Here is a 23,977-nt window from a genome sequence, read left to right on the forward strand (position 1 = left end):
TCCCTCAACTCCAAGCAGGCTGACAAAGGCAGTGAGACTGGTTAGGAAGCTTTCATTAGATTTGCTATCATAGATTCGAAGACATCATCTCTCTGTGTCCTTAAAAACTATTTATGGGGGACAGCATTTTATTGGAGCGTGAAGTCAGGAATGAGTGCTTCTGTGCAGGAAGGATTATACTGGGGCCATCCTTTGACATAGGCATGCACACCAGCCCCTCTGGCTACACAGAAGAAAATGAAAGAGAGTGAAGCAGAGTAAAATAACATCATATTCATGTCAACTCAGTACTGAGTTGTTATAGTAAAATGAGAATGAATTGATTATATTTATGACTTCATTTCTGGGCTTTCCCTGAATATCAAGGTGGTATTTTCTTCTATGGTAGTGATGCTACTTTGCTTTTTTATGCAGTTAAGTAGTAATTGTGGCACACTTTAGTTGTAGAATAGTGGTTATTTTGAAGTCCAGTATCAGAGTAACAATTTACTACGGCTACAGTGAATAAAGTATGCCATTAGACTTGGTACATTAGGTCTGGAAGTGGGAGAATTGCTGGCCTGGCACCTTATGCCACTTTCCTGTTCCCTCTCCATGGTAACAAAAATCAGGACTGACCTACACAAACAAAGCTGCTCGCTCTAAACGGAGCATAGCTCAACTACGGAGGCAGCGAGACCAATTAGCGTTCAGTGCAGTTTACAGCAAAGAAGGTCTGTTAGTATAAATGTCTACACATACAACAGAATGCCAAATGTAAGCTTGCCATTTGAAGTGAAATCAGAATAATAATAAAGTAACAAATGACATGTTCATTATATACATGAATATAGGTACACGCATGCATCTATGTATTCTTGTTAAATCCTTACTTTATATATGTATACGCACACGTGTCTGTCTTGTTAGAAATGTCTCAAAAGCTGCTTTTATTGTCATAATGAAACAGTAGGACTCCTTTGAGAGCCATTTGACTGAAAAACTACTGTAAACTTCTTTTGAGTAGGCTGTCTGCACTCAAGAGAGTTAAATCAGTAGAACTTTGATGAGACTAGAAGACCCACTAATATCTAATTAATGTGGAAATAATTGTTGTAATGGTTGCATTTTTCTATAAAGCATGTACTGAAAAACAGTTACACTGTTGATTTAGTGAGCATTAAATCAGTTTGATATGCAAATGGTGGCACTGGGCTACTTCATAATGCTGGTATTATTTAAACATTTGTTCGTTAAGCTGAGAAAATTGGAAATGTCAACAAATGGGATCCAAAAGCAAAGCAATGTCTTTTATCAACAGAGACTTTCTTCGAAGTTTTTATTGTCCACCTTCTAGAGTCACTAGGTTCTAATGACAAGAGTAACAGCAATACTAAATACGAGGGTATTTCTGGGAATAAAGTATAAAACAGTCATTCCTGTACCTGACTTCTTCTGCCGGTTTTCTTCCAGTATGAATAAAAGGGAGCAATTCTTGTGCTCTCCGGATTACCGGAGAGCATCTTTTTGATGTTAAGGGGTCATGGAAACAGCTTAAATTGTCTTTATCCATTTAATGTAGATTCAATTAACTCAGGTTAATGACTATGGGATGGAGCTCAGGGAGTTGAGAGCTGCTCACATTGTTCAACCCGGCTTGTCCTGTGACATAAGCTGCATTTTTGGGGGGAGAAAAAAGGAAAAGATAGTGTGTTGCCAGGACATAACCAAACACAGTCTACAAAGAAGTGTAACCGTTACCTCTCAGGCATGTGCAAAGCTCATGGCTGCATCTAAGTACAGAAGTGCAATACACAGTTGACCAAATCACTTATGAAATAACTGCAGCATATCTGTTTGTTAAATGTTTACTCTTAAACTTAGTACAATCAACATGAAGTCTTTGGGAGTAATAGGTTGTGACCTGTTAAGACTTAGCCGAGTATTTTGCCTGGGATGTATCTTCATCTTCCCTACATTAATATATCATGGCCAAAAGGGTGAATACCAAATAATTTGTTTCAGGAAGAGTGCAAAATTGCAAATTGTTGTCCAGTGAATATGGAAAATTATGTAGTTCCATAATATTTAATGGCATGTACTTTTGACATCTTACTTAGAAGATTGCAAAAGGATTACTCAGAAGAGGACTTGCTAACCCTTTCTTTTTTCATTTCCATTCACAGGATTTTTGAGCACTGGGGACCAAGCAGCAAAAGGAAACTATGGCCTCCTTGATCTAATTCAAGCTTTGCGATGGACTAGTGAAAATATTGGGTTCTTTGGTGGTGACCCATTAAGAATAACTGTTTTTGGATCTGGTGCAGGCGGTTCATGTGTCAATCTGTTGACTTTATCCCATTATTCTGAAGGTAACCGTTGGAGCAATTCAACCAAAGGTATTATGCAGGTTGCAAATTTTGACAATTTTGGTGTCTGCATGCCACCGCCATTAGTACTATGTGATGCTCTGTATTTTTTCTTTGTTCCTATGAACTGTTGAGTTCAGCTCAATATTAAGCAAACTTTTTAAAGGCTGTACAAGCTGCCTTCTCCCTCAACTCTTCTGTGCATGTTTAAATTTTGGGTCACTTTCTTCTTTTTCCTATGGAGCTTTGTAGAAACACTTTATAGCAGACTTCTGAACAGCATTTTCTCGGTGCATCATTTTTGTCTCTTTTCTTTCCTACCTAAGGGTGTCCTTTTTGGAAAATCAGTCAGTCATGCTCACAGTAGATGAGGTCATCTATATTCAGACAGTCATAAAAGGCATGTTTAGTTTCTCGTGAGGAGTAGAATTTAAAGAAAACTAAAATGACACAGTTTCTCTTTTCAGGCGAACAGCTGAAAACTATTATTTTGTGTGAAGGAAACAAGTACCTAGTTCAGAAATCTTTTGTCTGAAACTGCATGAACTTCACTTGCTGTCATCTAATAAAAAAGTGGTTGAATGTTTTGCATGCATGATCCAAAATTGTCAAAGCATCCAAGTTGCAAATGGATTTTCTTCTATATGTTTTTTCCTATTCCATAACTAACACCTTTTCTCTCTAGTTGAGGCAGACAGCAGGAAATTAAAAACATGCTGTTTGAGGCACCCTATTTCTTTTTCCTATGATTTTTGCACCACAGCTCCACACAGTTTCTCTCATTTGTATGGCTATTGCTTATTGATCACATTACTTTTGTCTCATTGTTTTCACACAGTTCTATCTGTATTGTTTAGTTTTACCAGGGACATCACACTGTGCTCTGTGTGTACAATCCTCCACTAATTTATATTGCTGTATCTCCATGGGGCACTAACTGGCCAGTCATAAAAAAATAATTCAACTGACATTAAAAGAGCTGCATTTACCCAAACTCATGATGCAGAGCCCATTGAGGTCAATAGAAGTGACAGATACTTTAGATCAGGCCTTTACACTATTTTAAATGAGAGAAAAACATAGCTTTTACAAGAAAATTCTAGTGGAAAATAGACTGTGGTTTAAATTTTAGTCTATTTCCACAATTTGATTTTTAATGTAATCTTTTTTTTCCATAACTACCTGCAGTTAAATAGGACATATTTATAAACTGGCCTATAAGAACAAGATGTAAGCATTACCTCCGAGGGTCACACTGCACCATCTTTTTTCATCAGAACTCACAAAAATAACTTTTGTCATAGAGGATTTAGCTTAAGGTTCAATGAGGACACCTGGTTTATCGTCCCCTAAGTCTTACTTTATCTTAATCTTGGTCTTCCTGATGTAACATGACATTAATGTGAAATGCCACATTTACAATATCTGGACAGCCATGTGTTGCCTCTTATCAGCAAATTTTACCCTGTCATATTCTAACACATGGCCAGAATTCTGCCAGGAGCAGAAATTGTTTGGGGAAACTGATGCAGTAACTTGCCAACATAGCAGATCAAAGGATTCGGGAGGGGACTGGAGAGGGCTTACAGAAGTATACTTAAAATCCAATTGTGAAAGTAAAATTTTGAGGATTTCTTTTATAAGAAAGCAAAAACATGCTTTATTGAAATTCGGATTAAACAGAACAATGTGCCACACCCCCATGTATGTTGTTTCATTTGGGGATGGTTAGACCTGCCATTAAAAAAAAGTATTGAAATAAAAATTGGTCAGCTTCAAATAAGAAAACTTATTTCAAGTTTTCAAACATTTTCAAATATCTTAACATTTTCAAAAAATCTTTTGTTTCACATTATTAACCAGTCTCTTTCATAAGCTGTAAATTCGGATGCTCTCTTTGCTTCCTTCATTTCCCTTTGACAGGATCCCTTGGTAGTTGAGAGGACACATTCAGCCTATTTCAAGATGGTGCTGTTCATAGCTGCCCATCTGGAAGTGGGCAGAACAGCACCCATCTTTAGAAAGTGCTCTGAAAATGTAGATGAATATATGCAAATTATTTTTATTTACTTTAATGAGACTTTGGATAGGAGTCACAAAGTGATATGGTCCATTGAACATTTAAATCTTCTTTCCATCAGTCTGAAGCCCATAAGCTATAACAATCATACACATTATCAGATAAAAATGTAGTTCTCCATCCTGTGTGGTACCAATTTCTGCCAGGAATTGTGTGACAGAATGAAAATAATTTTTCATACTGTTGTTCATTTTTCACCAAATGGTTTGAGAGGAGGAATATTTCCGTAAGCATTCTTCAGCAGGAGGGATGATTAGTTCCATTTCCTGAGATAACTTCATGGCCAGAGGACTTGACCACTTTTACTTAGTCCAACATTTAATGTTTATGTAGCACTTAGCAAGCCATAGTGTTTATATCAGCATTTTCTCAATACATAGCTTACACTTTCTGTCCTTGTTCAGAGATATTTAATAAAGCAATAAAAATAGATTTACACAATATGCAAAAAAGAAACATTATGAAGTATCACGAAGTACATCTTTGTGAAATTCAGTTTTGTCATTTAGTTACATTTATTACAATGCCTGGATCCTCTGCCGTAATTCCACTGACTTTGAGCTGATTTATACTAGCTCAATATCTGACCTTGTAAACATGCAAATATCTTTTTACCTGCTTTATAGCTCAAGTTCTTTCTTATTTTTTACTCATAGCTTGAAAGGAAATAATATCCTGGATATGACTTCTCATAAATTTAAGGAGAGACTTGAGTTTACATATTTCAGTCCCTACACCTATCTGATTTTAAGACTTTTGGATTTGGACATAATACTGTCTAGAATGATTTTTAAATTGCTCAGAAGTTTGTAAAATGTTTCCTGGCAGCAACTGATTCCAACTAACTTCTGAGTGTACAGGCTCTGGTGCTGCAACAGAGGCTGTAAAGGCATGTCTCTGGCTTGATTTAGGGGCTATGTAAGTTTTTTATCAATAGAAATATGTTACGTATCAAAGTAAAAGCCATCTTTTGCATTATTGGAATAAAATTCTGAGGTAAGCTGAGCAACCTAACTTCAGTTCCTTTAGTGGGAGTACCCAGCTATTCATCAAGCACTGGACGAAAGATACACTCTTAGCAAAATTAAATGAGTGAGGCCAGATGTCACTTCCGGTCCCTAAGCAACTCTACCAAAGTCAGTGGAATTATTCCAGGTGCCTATCAGCATAAGTAAAACCAAATTTTGACCCATATATCTTAAATCAGCATAACTTACGTATGCTATAGACCATTTTGTATTACCCACAGTGAGCTACAGGAGGTAGGGTCCAGTATAAAATATTTTCCAGTAATTAGTGCAAAAGATGTGCTACTGAAATGAACTGGATGCACTTCCATGAAAATGCAAAAACACAGAAAGGACACAGTTACCTAAATATAGTCTAAGTTTCTGACATTAGAGATGAGCATTATTTTGCGCAAGGTTCAGACTCAAAATGTCTTTCAGAACGTGAACTTCTTTCCTCAAGGGAACGGGAAAAGGCAAAGCCCCAACACAAAGGGAGCACAAGAAGTATCAGAACAAGGGTGGACTTTTGATTGCATTAAAGTCAATAACCAAAAAATTTGATTGATTCATTGACTACAAGGGCGTGAGGCTTTCATCCATGATATGCTCAAAAATGCTTACAGAAGGGAGAGGAAAACATCAGTTTAAACATATTTTATTTTTTCTGTGTGTAGAATTCCTGGTCCAGAGTGCTAGTTAAATCAGCATAAATTCAAATTAATTGCACTGAGGTCTTTGGGATTTGCTACAAGTCTATATGCAGCACCAGATCATACTCTCTCTCCCCTAAATGAATACCTGAACTTATGTTTAAATCTCTGAATTACACAGCTAAATAGTGTAAAATATATAATTTCCCTTTTTATGTAAGTGTGATCACTATAAACCTTCATTAAAAAAACTCCTTACAAGAAAGGATCTTGACTCTCAGACACTTATAAATTTAATAGCTGCCTAGTACCTCCTCATCTATTACTCCAGAATATAAACTTTTGCTATGATATACAATTCAAAAGCACCACACCTCTCACACCAAGTTTAATCCTAAACAAAACACAGAAAAGCAGTATATTAGGTTTATTTGACACATAGTTGTATGTACGCATGCTGCTGATGGCTTGAACAATATTCAGAAATCCAATCCATTTCAGAGGCTCGTTGGCTTTTCCTCCAACCTATAAATTGCTTTAACTTTAGGAATTTCTTTCAAGCTAATAGTGTTATCCTACATAAGGTAATATCACTTCTTTTTCTTCCTGAGTTTCTTTTGAAAATCTGTTCCTTAGCTGGACTACACTGAGGTAGAATGATTTACTTCAATTTCTGCGCACATTGCATTTATTTTGTATACGTTACCTGTAGGTACAATGACAGATCTCACCATCTTGTGTATTTAAGTACTATTAAGATTCAAGTATCTCTTCTGTTAAAGTTTTCTATTGTTTCAAAGAACTCCTTTGAATCTTTCAAGTATGTAGCTGTTTCAAGGTCACTTCAGTAGTTTTTAAATATTTCTCCCCACAGGACTTTTTCAAAGAGCAATAGCTCAAAGCGGAACAGCTCTCTCCAGCTGGGCAGTTAGTTTTCAGCCTGCAAAATATGCCAGGATGTTGGCTACAAAAGTTGGTTGCAACATGTCAGACACTGTAGAATTGGTAGAATGTCTACAGAAGAAGCCTTATAGAGAACTTGTCGACCAGGACATTCAACCAGCAAGATACCATATAGCCTTTGGACCAGTAATTGATGGCGATGTGATACCAGATGATCCTCAGATATTGATGGAACAAGGAGAATTCCTCAATTATGACATCATGTTGGGAGTTAACCAAGGGGAAGGGTTAAAGTTTGTTGAAAATATTGTGGATAGCGAAGATGGCATATCAGCTAGTGATTTTGACTTTGCAGTTTCTAATTTTGTCGATAACTTATACGGATACCCTGAAGGCAAAGATATATTGAGGGAAACTATTAAGTTTATGTACACGGACTGGGCAGATCGACACAATCCTGAGACCAGAAGGAAAACACTGCTGGCTTTGTTTACTGATCACCAGTGGGTTGCACCAGCAGTGGCTACAGCAGATCTTCACTCAAATTTTGGATCGCCTACATATTTCTATGCCTTCTACCATCATTGCCAGACAGATCAGGTACCTGCGTGGGCAGATGCAGCCCATGGAGATGAGGTTCCTTACGTACTAGGAATCCCCATGATTGGTCCTACTGAATTATTTCCTTGTAATTTCTCCAAAAATGATGTCATGCTAAGTGCAGTGGTGATGACGTACTGGACAAACTTTGCAAAAACTGGGTGAGTACCAGATAATGAATAGTCTTGTATACAAACTCAGGATATAATGATGCAGTGCTTTCCCTTGGTTATCCCCCTTGGGAATGCCTCTGTATTTGTAGGATGAATAAGAGATTAAGGATTGGGTTGGATATTTATGTTTATTGGAATGTCCTTCAGCTCACTTATACATTCTAGCAAAAAGCGGGAAAAAATATCTTTGCGAATATTCTGCGTGAAGAAATTAAAAAAAAACTTTTTCCACAAAAATAATTAAGGGATCCCCAGAAAAGTGCAAAACTAAGCATTTAACATATGTGTATAGTTAAAAATGGTTACATTAGTAACTGCCTTTACCCCAGCACTGATAATATTTTCATCCCATGAGACAGAAAATTACATAAATATTGCATCAAATATAATACAGCTTATTTTAATAATGTATTTTGTTTTAAATTGACACTTCTGACCATAAAATATGTGACTTTAAACTTGAAAAGTTTTGTCATTTTCATTAATTCTTCTTTCACTGGTAATTCAAAACACTTTTCTACCTTTGGCCATTGGACTCTAAATCACTATGCGTTATAGTGAATTATGCCCTGCCATGGTCTTTCACCTCTGGAAGGCCACAGATACTGCGTATGAACCGAAATGCTGACCTTTATGAGCTTTATGTTACTAAAAAAGAAAAGCAAAGCTTAATGTCCTCTCACACTGGTCTCTCACAGACATTTGTCTGCATTACCACATTGTTGGCAATCTGTCCTCAGTGGCAAAAGATTTCAGTGTGAGATACCAGCATTTTGGGGAACTAGGGAAGTTGCTGAAGTCTATGTAAAAGAAGGGTTCATTTGCATAATGCTGTTTCTAATCAAGATTATTAAGGCCTCTAATTTTAGGAAATAGCATTCTGCTCTGTCCAAAGGCAGACTTAAACATTAAGTATAAAATCTTAATTATGTTAATTTTATAATTCTTTTTGAAATACTTTGTAACATTGGAGATTTTTTTTTTTTTAGTGACCCAAATCAACCAGTCCCACAAGATACAAAATTCATCCATACGAAACCAAATCGTTTTGAAGAAGTAGCATGGACCAGATATTCTCAGAAAGACCAACTGTATCTTCACATTGGCTTAAAACCACGAGTTAAAGAACATTATAGGGCCAATAAAGTGAACCTTTGGTTGGAACTGGTACCTCATCTGCACAATCTTAACGACATTTCACAGTATACCTCTACCACAACTAAAGTGCCATCAACTGATAATACTTTCAGACCAACAAGGAAAAATTCTGTTTCTGTTACTTCAGCCTTTCCTACAGCCAAACAAGATGATCCCAAACAACAACCAAGCCCGTTTTCAGTGGATCAAAGGGACTATTCAACAGAATTGAGTGTTACTATTGCAGTTGGTGCATCTTTGCTGTTCCTGAACATTTTGGCCTTTGCAGCATTGTACTACAAAAAAGACAAGCGGAGACATGATGTTCATAGGAGATGTAGCCCACAGCGTACTACTACCAATGATCTTACCCATGCACAAGAAGAGGAGATAATGTCCCTCCAAATGAAGCACACTGACTTGGATCATGAATGTGAGTCCATCCATCCACATGAGGTGGTTCTTAGGACCGCCTGTCCCCCAGACTACACGCTAGCTATGAGAAGGTCTCCTGATGATATTCCCTTAATGACACCCAACACCATCACAATGATCCCCAACACTATACCAGGGATTCAACCCCTACACACATTCAACACATTTACCGGAGGACAGAACAATACTCTGCCCCATCCTCATCCCCACCCCCATTCACACTCAACAACCAGGGTATAGCCAGACAAGACGAAACAAACTTTATTTTTTGATGGATTACAGTAGGTGATATTACTGAAGATTACTTGGCTTTCAACCTACAAGACTCTTACTATTTAAATATGGAGGAATATTATGTGAATATACATATCAAGAACTTTTGGGGTTTTGAAAAAAATGAATTGTACATATATCAAATGAACTTAAGAAACAAACAAACAAAACAAACAAAAGAAAAAACAAAAAAACCAACTGTTTGCAATTGCTTGAAGCAGTTGTCCTGAATGATACTTTTTCATTCACATTCAAGTATTAATTTTTTGAAGATTTAAGTTACATAATGGAATTAGGCATGTGCAACACAAACAGGAAAGAACTATGACTGAAAATTTTAAAAACCTATAAATATGCACAAGGGACACACTAATGGAATGTCAGATAATTTTCACCAATTTTTATTTGGACCTGTTTTCTTGTGTAGACCATATTTACATATTTGAGTAAGTACACAAAGCACCAATGCTGTTAAGGCCTTAGAAAGGGGCTCATGCTGAAATCTGCCAGTCAGTTTTACAGCCTGGCAGGTACAACATTATCACATAAGTGCTGTCAGTATAAAAGTTGTGGGAATAAAGGAAACTGGATATTTTTAGCACGATGTGCATGATAATTTATATGCTTGGTGGCTGTGCTGCTGATTAAGCCGTAATTAAAATTCTTCTCATCCCATTGGAGTTTTTAATAGAAGCTTTCTCCATCAATTGGCACAACCTAAAGAAGTTTTTTAAAGGGGCAAAGGTAATTACAGCAAAACATTTCATGGTAGCTTCAGAAATAGAAGGGATTGCAACAGTTCTTAAAGGTATTTATGGCATTCTAGGTATACAGTGGTGAACCCTCACTGATACGAAACCCAGACAAAAAATCTGTATTATTAATGTTTTTTTTTCCCTTCCACCTAAATAATTTCTAACTTTAACATAACTATAACTTTAATGGAATCTCCTTTGATGAAGGATTTATAATTTGCTGTGATTTAGTTACAGTATGTTTAGTTCAAATTGGTAAGGTAAAGTGTGTCCAAAAATTTAATTGCAATGATATTTTGCAATATAAAAATGCCCCAGTATTACCACTCTGATTACACCTTTCAGTTTATTGTTTAAACTCATGTTGCATGTTACAAAGCTTACTTATGATACTTTAATATAAAGTTAATTCCCTTTTTGCTAGACATTAGCTTTGCCATTCAAATGAATTCTCTAGACCAGATGGCAACAGTGTAGAAAAAGAGAGTATGTAAGAACGGGGAGAGAGCCAACAACTGGAAATTTTAAAATCTGAATACTACATATGTTTGTGTGATTTGAAATGAATGTTCTAAAATCACAAGAAATTTTTCATTCCCCTGTTGCTTTCCAGTAATTATATACCACAGTCCTTTCAAAATGTTTGTATATGTAATCAGATGTACATTTATATAAAAGTAATAATTGAGATGGACTTAAGAGCACATCCCTGATAAATACTTTATCTCTTACCTGTACTATATTTCTATTAGACTGAAGTTATGTGATTTTTTTTTACATTTTTTCAAATTACTAGCAATTTTGATAGTTTGTAAGATAATGCGAAGAACTTTCTCTGACAAACTAACTGCAGTAACAGAAACATTTCTTTTCAGTTACTCTTTTTCAAGAATGAAAGCTTATTACACACAAAAATTGTATACTACTTGATGGAAAATTACTTTGTACTTCTTGGCCATATTACTGGTCACTGAGTGAAATAAAGATAATCTGGATAACGAATATTATTCCAATGCTAAGAGACCTGATCTTTGCTCATTAAAGAGCTAAAATGTTTATTGCTGTTTTGTCATTTTTTAATGAAGTAATGGTAACTGTCTCAAATAAAGAGTAATATCTTAAGACCAGTCTGGTTTTTGAAGACATGAACATGCCTTCTACACCAATACAACTGCATATTTATGGGCCAGTCCCACCTACAACCATTTCTTACAGAAATACTGACATTGTAACTGTATGATGTCATAGTATTACATGCAAATCTCCCCTAGTTTTCAGGAAGTTAAAAATGCAAATATCGACACCAAAAAAAAGCCAAGGAACAGGCCTAATTGAAATAAATCTGCAGTATTCCATGACAGGAAAAAAATCACCTGGGTTTTATTTGGCTGATTGAACTTTCATAAACAATTGCTAGGAAGTTCAAAGCATGTTTGCTAACATCAAGCACAAATGTTAAAACTGAAGCTGAAAGCGAAATAAAGTACTGCAATTTCAGTCATTTTATTTAGCTATTAAGAAAAAAAATCTATATATTTAATTAGTGCGTGTTACAGTCCCCAGTTTTAAATTAAGCTCTTTTGGTAGAAGCATAAAAAATAGTCTTCAAAATCCAGGGTGGTCTGTGTGCAATTTCTGCCTGATGTGGTTGTGCTTTTAGACTGTGACCTGCCAATGTAAACCAATAAAAAGAATTGTCTGCCATCTGATAATTATTGTTTAATAGGAAGATTGTATTTTGCTATGTTGATGAAACAAAACAAAAAAATACAAAAATATTGATGGCCATAAAACAAGATATTCATGAAATATGATTTTATGTGCTTTTCTTAACTTTATCAAAACCAAAATAACTTTCTACTATAGTTTATTTGTGGCCATATATCTATATATCTCTATATATACAGTATCTGGTAATTGTTTACTTTTATTAGTTACAAAATAAATGATTTAGGTAAACCAAGCATGACACTACACTTCATTTCTGTCAGCCAACAGTATTTAAAATGTGAAAGATGAAGGCAACAACACAAATTTTATCACTCCAGTTCGAAGAAAAAAGTCCATTCCTGTGATGCAGATACTGTGAATGATATTTAGTGGCTACTTTATAATTACATTACAGCAGCTGGCTTTCCAAAAGTAAGATGGTGTCCCACATTTTAACACAACATTAAGAAAGACCTAGAGCTGTTTTAAAGCTGAAACAAAATAAAAATATAGGAAATGGTTTCGGAATATCTTCATTATGCTCCATGGAATATAAGTTTGTTCTTTTTAAAATATTTATCTGTTTGATTTGTTTTCCACGGTAGCCTACAAGAAAGCAAAATTGAGTGTGTATCATCCTTGGACCAGATTTCCAATAAAATTAGGATATCGGCCAGTGTTTGGAAGTTCAGTAAAAATATAAAAAGCCTGCATTTATTGCTTTCACACTTTTGTAAATATGTTTGCAGACCTTTTTAAGAAAATGTATTCTACCATTTTGAGAAAAAAATAACAATGGAATCATTGTCTCGTTTATCTATTAAAATTACAGGCAATATAATGTGCTGTGCTGACATTTCTAGGAGAAATAAAGCAGATAAAGGAAATTCAGTAAAAATATAAAAAGCCTGCATTTATTGCTTTCACACTTTTGTAAATATGTTTGCAGACCTTTTTAAGAAAATGTATTCTACCATTTTGAGAAAAAAATAACAATGGAATCATTGTCTCGTTTATCTATTAAAATTACAGGCAATATAATGTGCTGTGCTGACATTTCTAGGAGAAATAAAGCAGATAAAAACGCACTTTGCTGAATGGTATCTCAGTTTATTATATGTAGTATTCTCCACCACTGAAGCCTCGCAGGGCATGGATGAACTACCTGGATATCATATTCCTTAGGAAAATGTAGTTGTTTTCGTTGTCTGTACATGGATTCCTATGTCACAAGACTAGTTATTGGATATTTTGGTTATTTAAACACCCTGAAAACCGGATGAATAGAGGTCTAACAAATAAACATGTTACAGCTTTAAAGACACCACTGCACAGAAAATTCTGGAATTCCTGTTGCCAACTTCACTAAGAGATGAAACAGCTGAATTCATAGGAAGCTGTCAAACATCATGGCATTTCTTTGATGTTTGTAAGTTGTTGGGTTTTTCCTGTGGTGTTAGTTCAAAATATTGGCCTTTCCCCCCCCCTCCTTTTTTCTAGTAATGAACTGCTACAGATGACTGCTTTTTAATGTAAGCAAACATTAGATAATTTAATTATTATTGTGAAAATGTGCTCCCAAATAAATTAGATTAATGGGAAATACCCTGCAGAGGTTTTGTTATTTTTCACTCAAAGCACTTGTCAAAATATCTGTTGCAGCAGTTCTGCTTTTTTTTCAGTCTGTAAGCTAAGGGGCTTTCTCCAAATAACATTAAAAATCTCTTTTTCTATTTGAAGTAACAACACTATAAGATTAAGATGTCCTTCTGAGGCCTCCAAATAAATATGAACAATTTGAAACGTGGCAAACAGGCTTTTACTCTAAACATTCTAATTTGATTTAATTCTGGCACATCAATACATTTGTATGCAGACTAGAAATTAGCAGCATTTGATAAGGCGATCAAGAGAACTACGCAGCAGAATCAATGAGTTAACCACCAGCCATGCGCAAAGTCCCTTTTCTCTTATGTTCTGTTAATGCTGTTAATAATTGATGTCTCATTTACAGATTCAGTAAAAACTTAACTTTGTGAAATGGGAAATGGTTAGAACAAGGTAATGAACTTTATCTGGTGGAGAATGTTTAGAAAAAATGTTGAGAATCACCCAGGAAGTGCAGATTTTTATGTGCAACCTGGCTTCATTCCTTTTGGTTGATATTATAATCCTCAGTAACTCATACACATGGGAAACTGTCATTTCTGTAATAAGCTTTAGTTTCTAAAAGGAATTTAAGTATTGTATGTAAATTGTGGATTAAAGCATCTTCTGGGTTTAGTTTCCCTTTCTATTGGGATGAATGAAAAACCTCAGAAGTGCAACAAATTTGTACAAGTAATTTTCATATAGTATCTTGAAATGTTTTTTTTTTAACTGAAGATAAAAGTACCATCACAGCACTAAAAGCCGTGTAAGTATTTGTTTGTCACAGAAAATGCCTTCTTGTATATATATATATATATATATATGTGCATCTTTCTCTCCACGTGCATACCCACATGCACTACTCCAGCCAATAGAGGAGATTTCAAAAAACATGAATAAACAGGGAATTTTACCTTTTTGCACCATGCAGAGTCAATTCAAAGGTAAATGCAAGTGCTCAGTTTGGAGGTAACACCGATACCTCATTCTGCATTCTCCACTGTTATGGACCAGATGCTCAGCTGATGACATTTTTTTTAGCACCAGCTGAATTAGTATTTATCATAGGACCACTGAAATCAATGAAGCCCTGACAATTTACACCAGCTATCGATCTGCTTTCGGACCTTTAATGTTCATCATGGCTCATCTCACCGTCCAGTTTTGCATATCTTCTCACGCACATGAACACTCACTCACAGAAATTATTACAAGTATAACTACCTGATCTATGAACACTATCAGGCACTAAAATATGCTTTAAAATATGCTTATAGTTATTTGCATGCAAGTCCAAAATTCAGAAGAAAAGAGCTTTCTACATAAAAAAAAAAATCCCTGGTAATTACGCTGATGCAAAGAAAAGATTTGTATCACAAACCATCCGACTGAGCCACACGCTTGCTGTATATTCAGGACAGAAATAGCTGGGTTTTCTCGGTCATCTGAATTTTCCCCTCTCAGTGTCAGCAACGCCAGGCACTCAGCATTTACGAGCTTAGCTTTAGAATTATGCCATTTTAAAAAACAATAAATGTGGAGTTCTTAAGTCTATAGGGTTGGGCAGTTAGTAGTCAGGTTTTCTGCTTTGCAGCTTTAAGAGCCAGTAACTTTTTCAAACGGAAGTTGGTTATACTGGCAAGCAGAGGTGGCGATACTAGAGCTCAATTACAAAAGGTTCATGAATGACTGTGTGAACTGATAACACTTTAACTGCATCATTTTTAAAAAAAAAAAAAAGACAAATTTTGCATGTAGTGATTTTGTTCAGTTGCTGTGGAAGTTAATGAGAATTTCGCTGTTGACTTCACTGAAAGAAGGATCAGTTCAGAAATCTGCATGAACTCCTGTGAGGTCCATATAAAAGTTAAACAGCTATGACTGTGGCTTCTAAGAGCCTTTGGATATTTCCAGACCTCCCTGAGTTATTTATCCATCCGTATTTCTACAAAGAATGTATATGTTCAGGTATTCACGCTTAGTGGCCGAATACAGATAGGTTCTTCCCAAGAAGACACATCACCGTGATACTGCAAAATCAGCTAATATACCTTATTTTTCAGCAGGTCTTGTGAGCTTGGTCTCAGTAGTGGGTCAGTGTGGCCACACGGCTCTGGCCTGGAGCGTGATTGTATCTCATGGGCATGAAGGACAGACAAAGAAAACTTGTGACTGCAAAGCAGTCATGGGCCAGACGCAGTACAATATCCTTGATATAAATTTTCCCTGGCATAAAATGAGGGGTGGGGCAGAACCTTCTGACAGGAGGCAGTTTGGGAGAGCGAGATGTACAATGTACCTATTTCATCCATTAATTTGTAGAAACAACTTTGGCAGTAATTTACAGCAATTAAGACTATATGAAAGGTTCTAAAAATAATGCATGGTTCGTTTGTCACCAAATACATTTTCAGAAGAAGTCATGCAATACTTTACCGATTGATGATAAAGATATGGTTGTACAGTGTTGTTTTTCTACTTTTCACAAGGTTACTCCTATGTAGTGGTGAAATTTGGCTAAGCAGATGAATAATTTTCGCTCTCATTTGCATATGGGTAAGTCTAGAGCAATTTAATGAAAATGGAAATGTGGACCTTTACTAAAAAAGGTAAGTAACATCCAAAACCAGTTACTCTTGGCCAGCTAGTAGAGATTCCCATGTTAAACCACATGATGATTTCTTCTTTAACGTTCATCAATTTGCCATAAATATATTTTTCTCTCCCCAGTCAGTAACTGGAGTAAGCGTACCACCTCTTCATAGAAGATGAAGATAATAGGAACCATTGATTTCTTCTTATGAATCATGGCTTCGGTGTCCAAGATCAGAGAATGTAATAGAAGAAGAAAAATAGCAAGCCAGGTTTTGGGGTTTGGGGTTTTTTTTTGCTTTTTTTTTTTCTATAGGCACATTTGAGTATCTTGATTCTCTGAAGGCGCACCAGAGCCCAGGACAGGATACAACCTTAATCACCACAGCCGGGAGCTCTGTTGGGAATTTTCCTCTTTCCTTGTCCAGGAGGAAAGGGCAAGGTTAAGTTCATGACAGGAGACTTCTCCAGAAAAACACTCCCAACTGTAGCTCTGAGACAGACCAAGGAAGCGTGAAAACACTTGCAAATTCTGCTGTGTTTGACAGAAGAAGGAACATATATTGTCAAATTTAATAAAATATTGGTAATGTTTGTATATTTGAGATTCTATTAACTTTGTTTTAAAAAAACAAGTAATCCTTTTTCAACAATACAGTTTATCTTAAACCTTAAAGAGCTACTTGGTTACTAGAATTTGGACTGTGTTGTAATACTGCATGTGAATTCTCCTTTGTCCCATGCTTCTCCTAGTTCCATTCTACAATTAAATTCAGGGATTTTATTTTAAAACTAGAAACTCTCTGTTTTTATTGAGTTGCTTCAGTATGGACTACTGCTAGGTGCAGTTTGTTGTCTCTAACTCATTCATCATTTATGCAAAAAGTATATTATTCCAATCCTTTCAGTTATGATTTATTTTCTTATTTTTTTCTTACTTTCTTTAAGTTTTGGGGTTTTTTTTAAACTGTTTCTGTGATAAGTCCAATTTTATTTTTCTTCATGCCTTCTCACATTGTTACTACTGTCTCACACAAATGCAAATATTTGAAATAATTTAAATCTCTGTTTTCTTCACTTATTTTTATCAGTCTTCTTGTTCCTACTGATTGGAATTTTGCTTTATCTTGTTTTTCTTGTAGTTGCATATCCAGGGCTATTCACAGATGATCTCTTTTTCTATGAAAGTAGTGTTTAGGTACAGAACAGCTCTGAAGACTAAACTCCTCTATTAACTTATGAACTCCCAGACACAGAGGAATTGCTAGTCGGGATGGGAATGGACATCCATCTACTGTAGCATCTCTAGCGTCTAGCATGGCCAAGACCAGTTGCTTGTGGGTAGGTACAAGAATCCCTTCAGTCAATAATGACAGGTATGTGCCAGGAAGTTCACAGCCATCACTGAAGTATCCTCACACACATGCCAGATGGCAATTTTTCCCTTTGAAAGATGATGGAAGTGCAATTTCACAGACAAAAGCCAACCTCGAGCTAAGGCAAGCATGTGCCTCCAGAAATAAGCAGTGACTTGTAAACTCTGCTGCTTGCTAGATTAAAAAGCTTGAAGAGGCTATGCCTAATTTCTAGCTCATGGCCACACTTGAGACAAGTGTTGTATTTTTCCTGGCTGCGCAGACACTAAAACCTTTGTTCTGAAGTGGGCTTTGTCACGGTCCCTGTATCTATGCTGCAGCTGTTCCACGGAGCTGAGCTCCTGCTGACCCCGTGCAGTGAACAGCAAAATTTCCATTGACTGCACCTGAGAAAGATGAGCACCTTCCATAGCAGAAAAGAATGAGTTACAGATGTGGAGCATCAAACACAATTTTCTACAGTTTTATAACTTGAAACAGCCCTTTGCCTCCCTTCTTAAAGAGCAGAAAGAGGGCTTGATAGTTTGGATATGAGTGTGGGAGGTGGTTTTGCTGTAGATTTCTGGCTGGATGTAGAAGGTTATCAGGATGAAATTCTTCTTTCCTAAATTTGACTACCAATAGCAGGTGCCTAGTGTAAGCTAGCTGACTAGACCTTATCTGAAGTTAGTAAGGGGGTGAATTTTAGTACTGGATAAATCATAGTCTACTGGTATCTAGTTTTCCCTGATGACTAAGAGAGAACCAAAAGTAGTTTAAAAAAAGTTGCTGTCCATTCTGTCCTTCAGATACACTTAACTATGACAGCCTGAAATCTTTTTATGAGATAAAGCATTTATTTTTATATACGTATGCTATTGATAATTACTTTTTTTTAGTTGTATAGATCAGAATGTTAGCTTTTTACAACCATTGTTTATTTTATTACTATAGTGCCTATGGCTAAGGGAATAGGACCAGCAGTGGTAAGAATTAAATAGCAAAGGCTCTGAGGCAGCATGAAGTAATGAACAATCCTCACTTTAAAAAAGTTATCGTGTAGAAACTTTCCAATGGTAAGTATAGCTAAGACTGGAGCAGGCTGCATATGGCTTCTATAGCAGAGAATGCATTTCAGAATGGATTCTGCCTTGGGATGGCTAGATGGGCTGGAGGTTTTCTTCTTATTTCTTCCATCTCTCTAAATAGCTCCAAGATTCTTAATAGATAAGACACAGTTATGTGGTTTACAAGAACTGCTAGTTCCACAACATTATTTCATTCCATGTGATATTACTTTGTGAGGGGCAACCTTCGTTAGGAGCAAGTTAGCAAAGTGGAAATGCAGAACAGAGAAATGCCATAGGGGACAGAAAGCAAGGAAAAACAGTTGGAGGAAAAAGATCAGCCCAGAGGAGTGCATTTTGGGGATCAAACCACTACTGAGCAGTCTGGCACACCAGCAGAAATGGAGGCTTCTTGTAGAACTTGGTGAGACTGCTGTGTTTTGCCAGTTTGAGCTTCTTTGATCAGTGGGCTGATTCTTCTCAGAAGTTAGTATGGGTTTAGATGTGTTTAACACACAATAGATATACTTAACAAAAAAGACTAGCTGCCCATTCCAGTGCAGTGGGGTCCTTTTTTATGTAGTCAGGCATTCCTCTTTCTCCTTCTAGTTTTGAGTGTATTTGTAGCCTTCAAACCTTTGTCTAAGGGCTATAAGAGATGGTAAGAACAGCGAGCGTTCACATGTGAAAAGGATGAGAGTTGTATTTTCAAAAACTGCCCAAAAGCAAAGGGGTTTTTTTATTAGTTGTAAGCAGCATAACAGATTATTTCTGTCAGCTTAGCAGCCTCTAGTTACAGTGTCACAGTGAGCTGCACTATTTTAACCTGTGTTGAGCATGAAGACGTGCAATGGATGGATAAATGTCAAGCACTTGAAGAAGGGTTTATATGAGTATTTTCAGACTTCCGTGTGGTCTCTGACATCTATTTGATGAGCACTTAAGACCACAAGATTTATAAAAACATGCTTTAGAGCTATACCTCATTTAAATCTTTGTAAACTTAATTTACTGGAGAGAGAACTGATTGTTGTCCTGTAAATCTTTAGCATTATGAAGAGAACTATGCAAAATGTGATCACTTATGTCTCAGAGAGGAGTTACATGAATGCCTTGGCTGCATTTGTTCAAACCTCTGAACCTCATGCTGTGTGTCGCAATCAGATTAACTGAAAAGCTAAAAACAAACAGAACAAAACAGATAAAACTGATAGTAATATTTGCCACATGCTGAGGTCAAAGAGGTGTAAAAGCTGACAGATATTGATGGTTTCATTGCCTATGAAACTACTAAAATTATCCATTTAGAGGAGAGATCAATATGAAAAGCACCAGCTAATGGGGACTACCTGTGGTGCAATCACCATCAAGTGCATGTCCATCCTGTTGATCTATAAGGCTTCTATAAAACTGGTTTTTCAGATCAGAGGTCAAAGCTAGAAAATTCTGAATTTCAGAGAACAGCTGTGAGCATTCATGAAACTCATTGACTCCAATAACTTCTAGGAACTCTTTATTTATTTGAAGAATTTGCCAAGACATTGTCATCTAGTTAACCTAGATACCAGACATAGCAGACTTTGGTTTACAGTAGAATTGTTTGGATTAAAGGTTGGTATGATTACATTTGTTCACATCTGTTCAGCCAAAAAGCAGCTTTTTTGATACTGTGACTTTTACTTATGTGTCCCTAGCTTCAGTCTTGCATTATACATGGCATTTTCTGAGGAGGAGAGGTAAGGAGCTTGTGCAGCATTCTTACCTGCATAATAGCTTTGTTCGGCTTTCACAAAGTTAATGAAGAGCATTTCTAGGAAGTGGGAGATGTCTTTTATCCCTGACAGCAGGAATTTCCCTGCTGGGGTTCAGATAGTTAGTTTCTGCAACTAGATTCGCATTAATATCTACGCTCTTTTCTCTGTCCATTCTTGTAGGTATATGCTAACGAAACAAGAAATCTTGAAAGTTCTAGTTCAACATTTGAGATTAAAAATGTCTTTGCCTTGTTGATGTTAGTGACCGCACAACCCTAGGATGTTATGAAACTGTTAAGCATATGCACATTAAGTTGGTCATTGAAAGTCATACTGGAATACAACAGTATTGTACAAGCGTTATGACACTGTAAAACAATCACTCATCTTTAGACCACAAACACTGCAGCCTCCATAGCTCCACCAGCTGTAGTGTGAAAGTCTCTCTGGAAAATCAAGAAAGGTTATAAAAAGCACTGGCACTGGAAAGCAACTCTTTCTGCAAAAGGCAGCACTGGCACTGGAAAGCAACTCTTTCTGCAGGCTGGTAAGGATAAGTGGCCATAGCCCAGCCGAATCCACTAGGGACCCTTCCACATGGCATTCGCAGGCATCAGACTGAAATGCAGCAGTAGGGAGCAATCAAAGATCTTATTTCAGGTTTTTATCACTATCATGATGGCAATGGATCTAGGTCCATGCTCTTGTGTGCTAAGGAAATAGAAACAGCAAATTAAATCTTGGTAAAATCTTAAGAAAAAACAAGTAAACATTTTCTGAGGCTAAAATTTTAATCTGAACTGTTGGCTTGCTGATGACCTTAACTCACGGATGTTACAGCAGGCCCGCTGTGTTTTTGCTGCACACTAGGTGACAGCGGTCGGAGTATTCAGATGCTTGTTTCCAAACTAGAGCACATCTGTAGCTACTTCTTCAGCCTCATCATTTCTGCAATCTGTGATCAGTCCATAATCCCTCAGGTAGGTGCTGAGCTTATGTTTCCTGAATGTTCATCCTGAGTCTATGTTGCTATGGTCAGTGCCTTGTCATGGGTAGAGAAAACTGATCATACTATAAAGAGCTGACCTTGGAATTTGCAGACTGGAAATCTTTGGCATCCTATATAGCAAACTGCGTAGGATAGGCTGCATTTCTCCCATAATGTGAAATTATTTTTAAGATGGGATCAACTAGAGATAGTTGCATAGAAAAAAGAAAAGTCTCATTAAAATTCAAGGAGAAGGAAATGTTATAACAATTTCACCAGTCATTTGTTTCTTGGTTTAAAAAAAAATCAATTTTCGTATTTTGTATTCTAATTTCGTATAAAGTAATACTTTAAGTAATATATAGAAAGTTAGCCTATATTTTTCACAGTTATTGCAAAATTATGTTGCAGTTATTATTCTGAATGAACCAGTTTTATTTCACGTCTTCAACAACAAAGAGAAAGAATAGCAATAAAATATAACGATCTGTAATCTCACCATTTACCATATGCAAGCCTGAGATGCCGACCCACAAGATATATTCTCCAACATCTACAAATTCATTCAGCTGCAACATGAACAAGTGGCAACCTCAGAGTTGCTTTGAATTAAACTGGCAGTCCTATGAGGCATCATGTTCCAAGAGCTGGAGTCTCTGCAACGTGATGGTGCATGTGAACTGGGCAGGGGTAGCGAGGGGACAGAGGTACATGACCTTTTTCATTGCCATTCAATGATCTATGGAAGATGGACAGAACAGAATGGCACAAACCCATTTTGTTACTACCAGCAACCCCACTCTAGCTGCTTTACATGCGGTCCCTCTTTCTTGCCGTGGAGAGATCCGTAACAGCATGAGCTTGTGCCCAATTAGGCAAGAGTTAAAACCTGCAATTAAAAATACTAACATTTAATTTTAGAAAGTGGAGGCAGACTGGAATAATCCAGAGCAGACAGCAGGGTCAACAGCAGGCATGGTCTGTAAATTGACTCTGTCTGGTGTGAGCAAACTAGGTAACTGCTGATTAGGCAGGTCTTGTGATGTGCCTTTTGTGAAAACAAATTCAATCTGCAGCCTTCCATACACAGTACAGCTGATGATGGGTTGTTACTTAAAGGTCTGGGAAAGCAGCTTTCAGATCCCAAGCTTGTCAGAAAAAACAGCAGGAGGGGGCACAAATAATGAAAACAAACGTACACGGAGAACTGGATGGGTAACACCGGTGCAGAAGTCAACAGTGTGATGTGCCCCGAAACGTATTGCAAGAAACTGTGTAAAGTCAAAGCTGACCCAGGCCACTGAAATAGCTTCTGTGTATTTATTACTTGCTGTGCTTGGGTCCTGATGGGGCAAACAGTATCAGTTATGCTTTTCTTTCCCTATGCAGGATGTCACAGTTTTAAGATACTTCCTATCCTTGGAGAAAGAGACTGTAAAATTGCACTGACAGGTGCAGCTGGTTGTAGGGGGAAGAAAAAGCAGCAGCTAGTGGTGGCCGTGCTGGGGGAGGCTGAAGTGCATTGGCAAGTGTCATCGCCAGCTGGAGCAGTGCTGATGTGCAAAGTGCAGGTCAGCATCAGAGGTGGTAGTGGTGGTGCATGTTCAAGCTATTCCTGTAAGCCCTAATGACCACAAAACATTTTCCTTTTATTCAGTATGAAGATGGTTTTCAGACAGCACTTAATGAATCACTTCCCTTATAAATGAGTAGCAGAAAACATCCTTTAATCAACAGAACCCTCTCATTGCTGTTGATAACAGTTTTTTTCCACAGGTGTTTAAAAAAAAAAGTCTCATTTCCAGCTGTCACATATTCACAGTTCTCAAAATAGCTGAGAATTTGGAAGCCATTTTATGGATTTTTAGGTTTTAAAGAACTTTGTGACTGGGAGATGGGACTGAATATGAAAAGGTAATAAGAGGTGGGCACTAGGTTGATCTACTTCTTGTGAATGTGAGACCACATTCACTAGCATTAGGAATAATTCTTATTGTTGTTATTTAATTCCTGGTAGTTGGTACTAATTTTACAAAAAACAAGAACTGTGGGAAAACCTACTATAATTATTACTTGCCCTACTCTGCAAAAGGCAGATGCTGTAATTTTACATGCAGTTCCAGCAGCAGCTGTTTATCTAATGAGCTTTGGAAGACCAGCTCTCCCAGCCTGACAGCTCCTAGAAATACAGAAGCATGGCAAAAAGTAGCATTGATGTTTCAATAAGTGACATTCTTTCCTCTGAGTCAGCATGAACGAAATGCCATGAAACAGTGTTGGAGGTGTTGGGAGGCGCCACCTTTGAATAAGGCTTAAAGCCAGCACCCATCTTCTCATTAAGAATGAGAGACTCTCCAGTGCACGGATGATAAATATGAGTATGTGGTCATAGACTTCAAGGAATCTGTGACAGATGGAGACATTTTGGGGAAAGAGAGAGACATTATCTTTGCAATATGTGTGAGCTTAATAAATGCTATTGGCTATTTCTGCATTG

At 36.8% G+C, this 23,977-nt stretch overlaps 1 protein-coding gene across 7 annotated transcripts in view; it reads left to right on the top strand.

Moving 5' to 3' along the window:
• NLGN1 (neuroligin 1) overlaps window positions 1-11,420 on the top strand; it is a 332,370-nt gene extending 320,950 nt beyond the window's left edge. For 4 of the 7 annotated variants that reach the window (XM_009288022.1, XM_009288025.1, XM_009288024.2 and 1 more), the window contains 3 exons: window positions 2,166-2,378; window positions 6,963-7,752; window positions 8,754-11,420. In XM_009288022.1, coding sequence (XP_009286297.1) covers window positions 2,166-2,378; window positions 6,963-7,752; window positions 8,754-9,576 — 1,826 coding nt within the window. In that variant the 3' untranslated portion in view covers window positions 9,577-11,420. The remainder of the gene's footprint in view (window positions 1-2,165; window positions 2,379-6,962; window positions 7,753-8,753) is intronic. The other 3 variants (XM_009288023.1, XM_009288027.1, XM_019474317.1) reach the window with 1 other exon arrangement.
• The last annotated feature ends 12,557 nt before the right edge of the window (window positions 11,421-23,977 follow it).

Source organism: Aptenodytes forsteri, unplaced genomic scaffold (genome assembly GCF_000699145.1).
Source record: "Aptenodytes forsteri isolate BGI_AS27 unplaced genomic scaffold, ASM69914v1 Scaffold72, whole genome shotgun sequence".
NCBI classification, from domain to species: Eukaryota; Metazoa; Chordata; class Aves; order Sphenisciformes; family Spheniscidae; genus Aptenodytes; species Aptenodytes forsteri.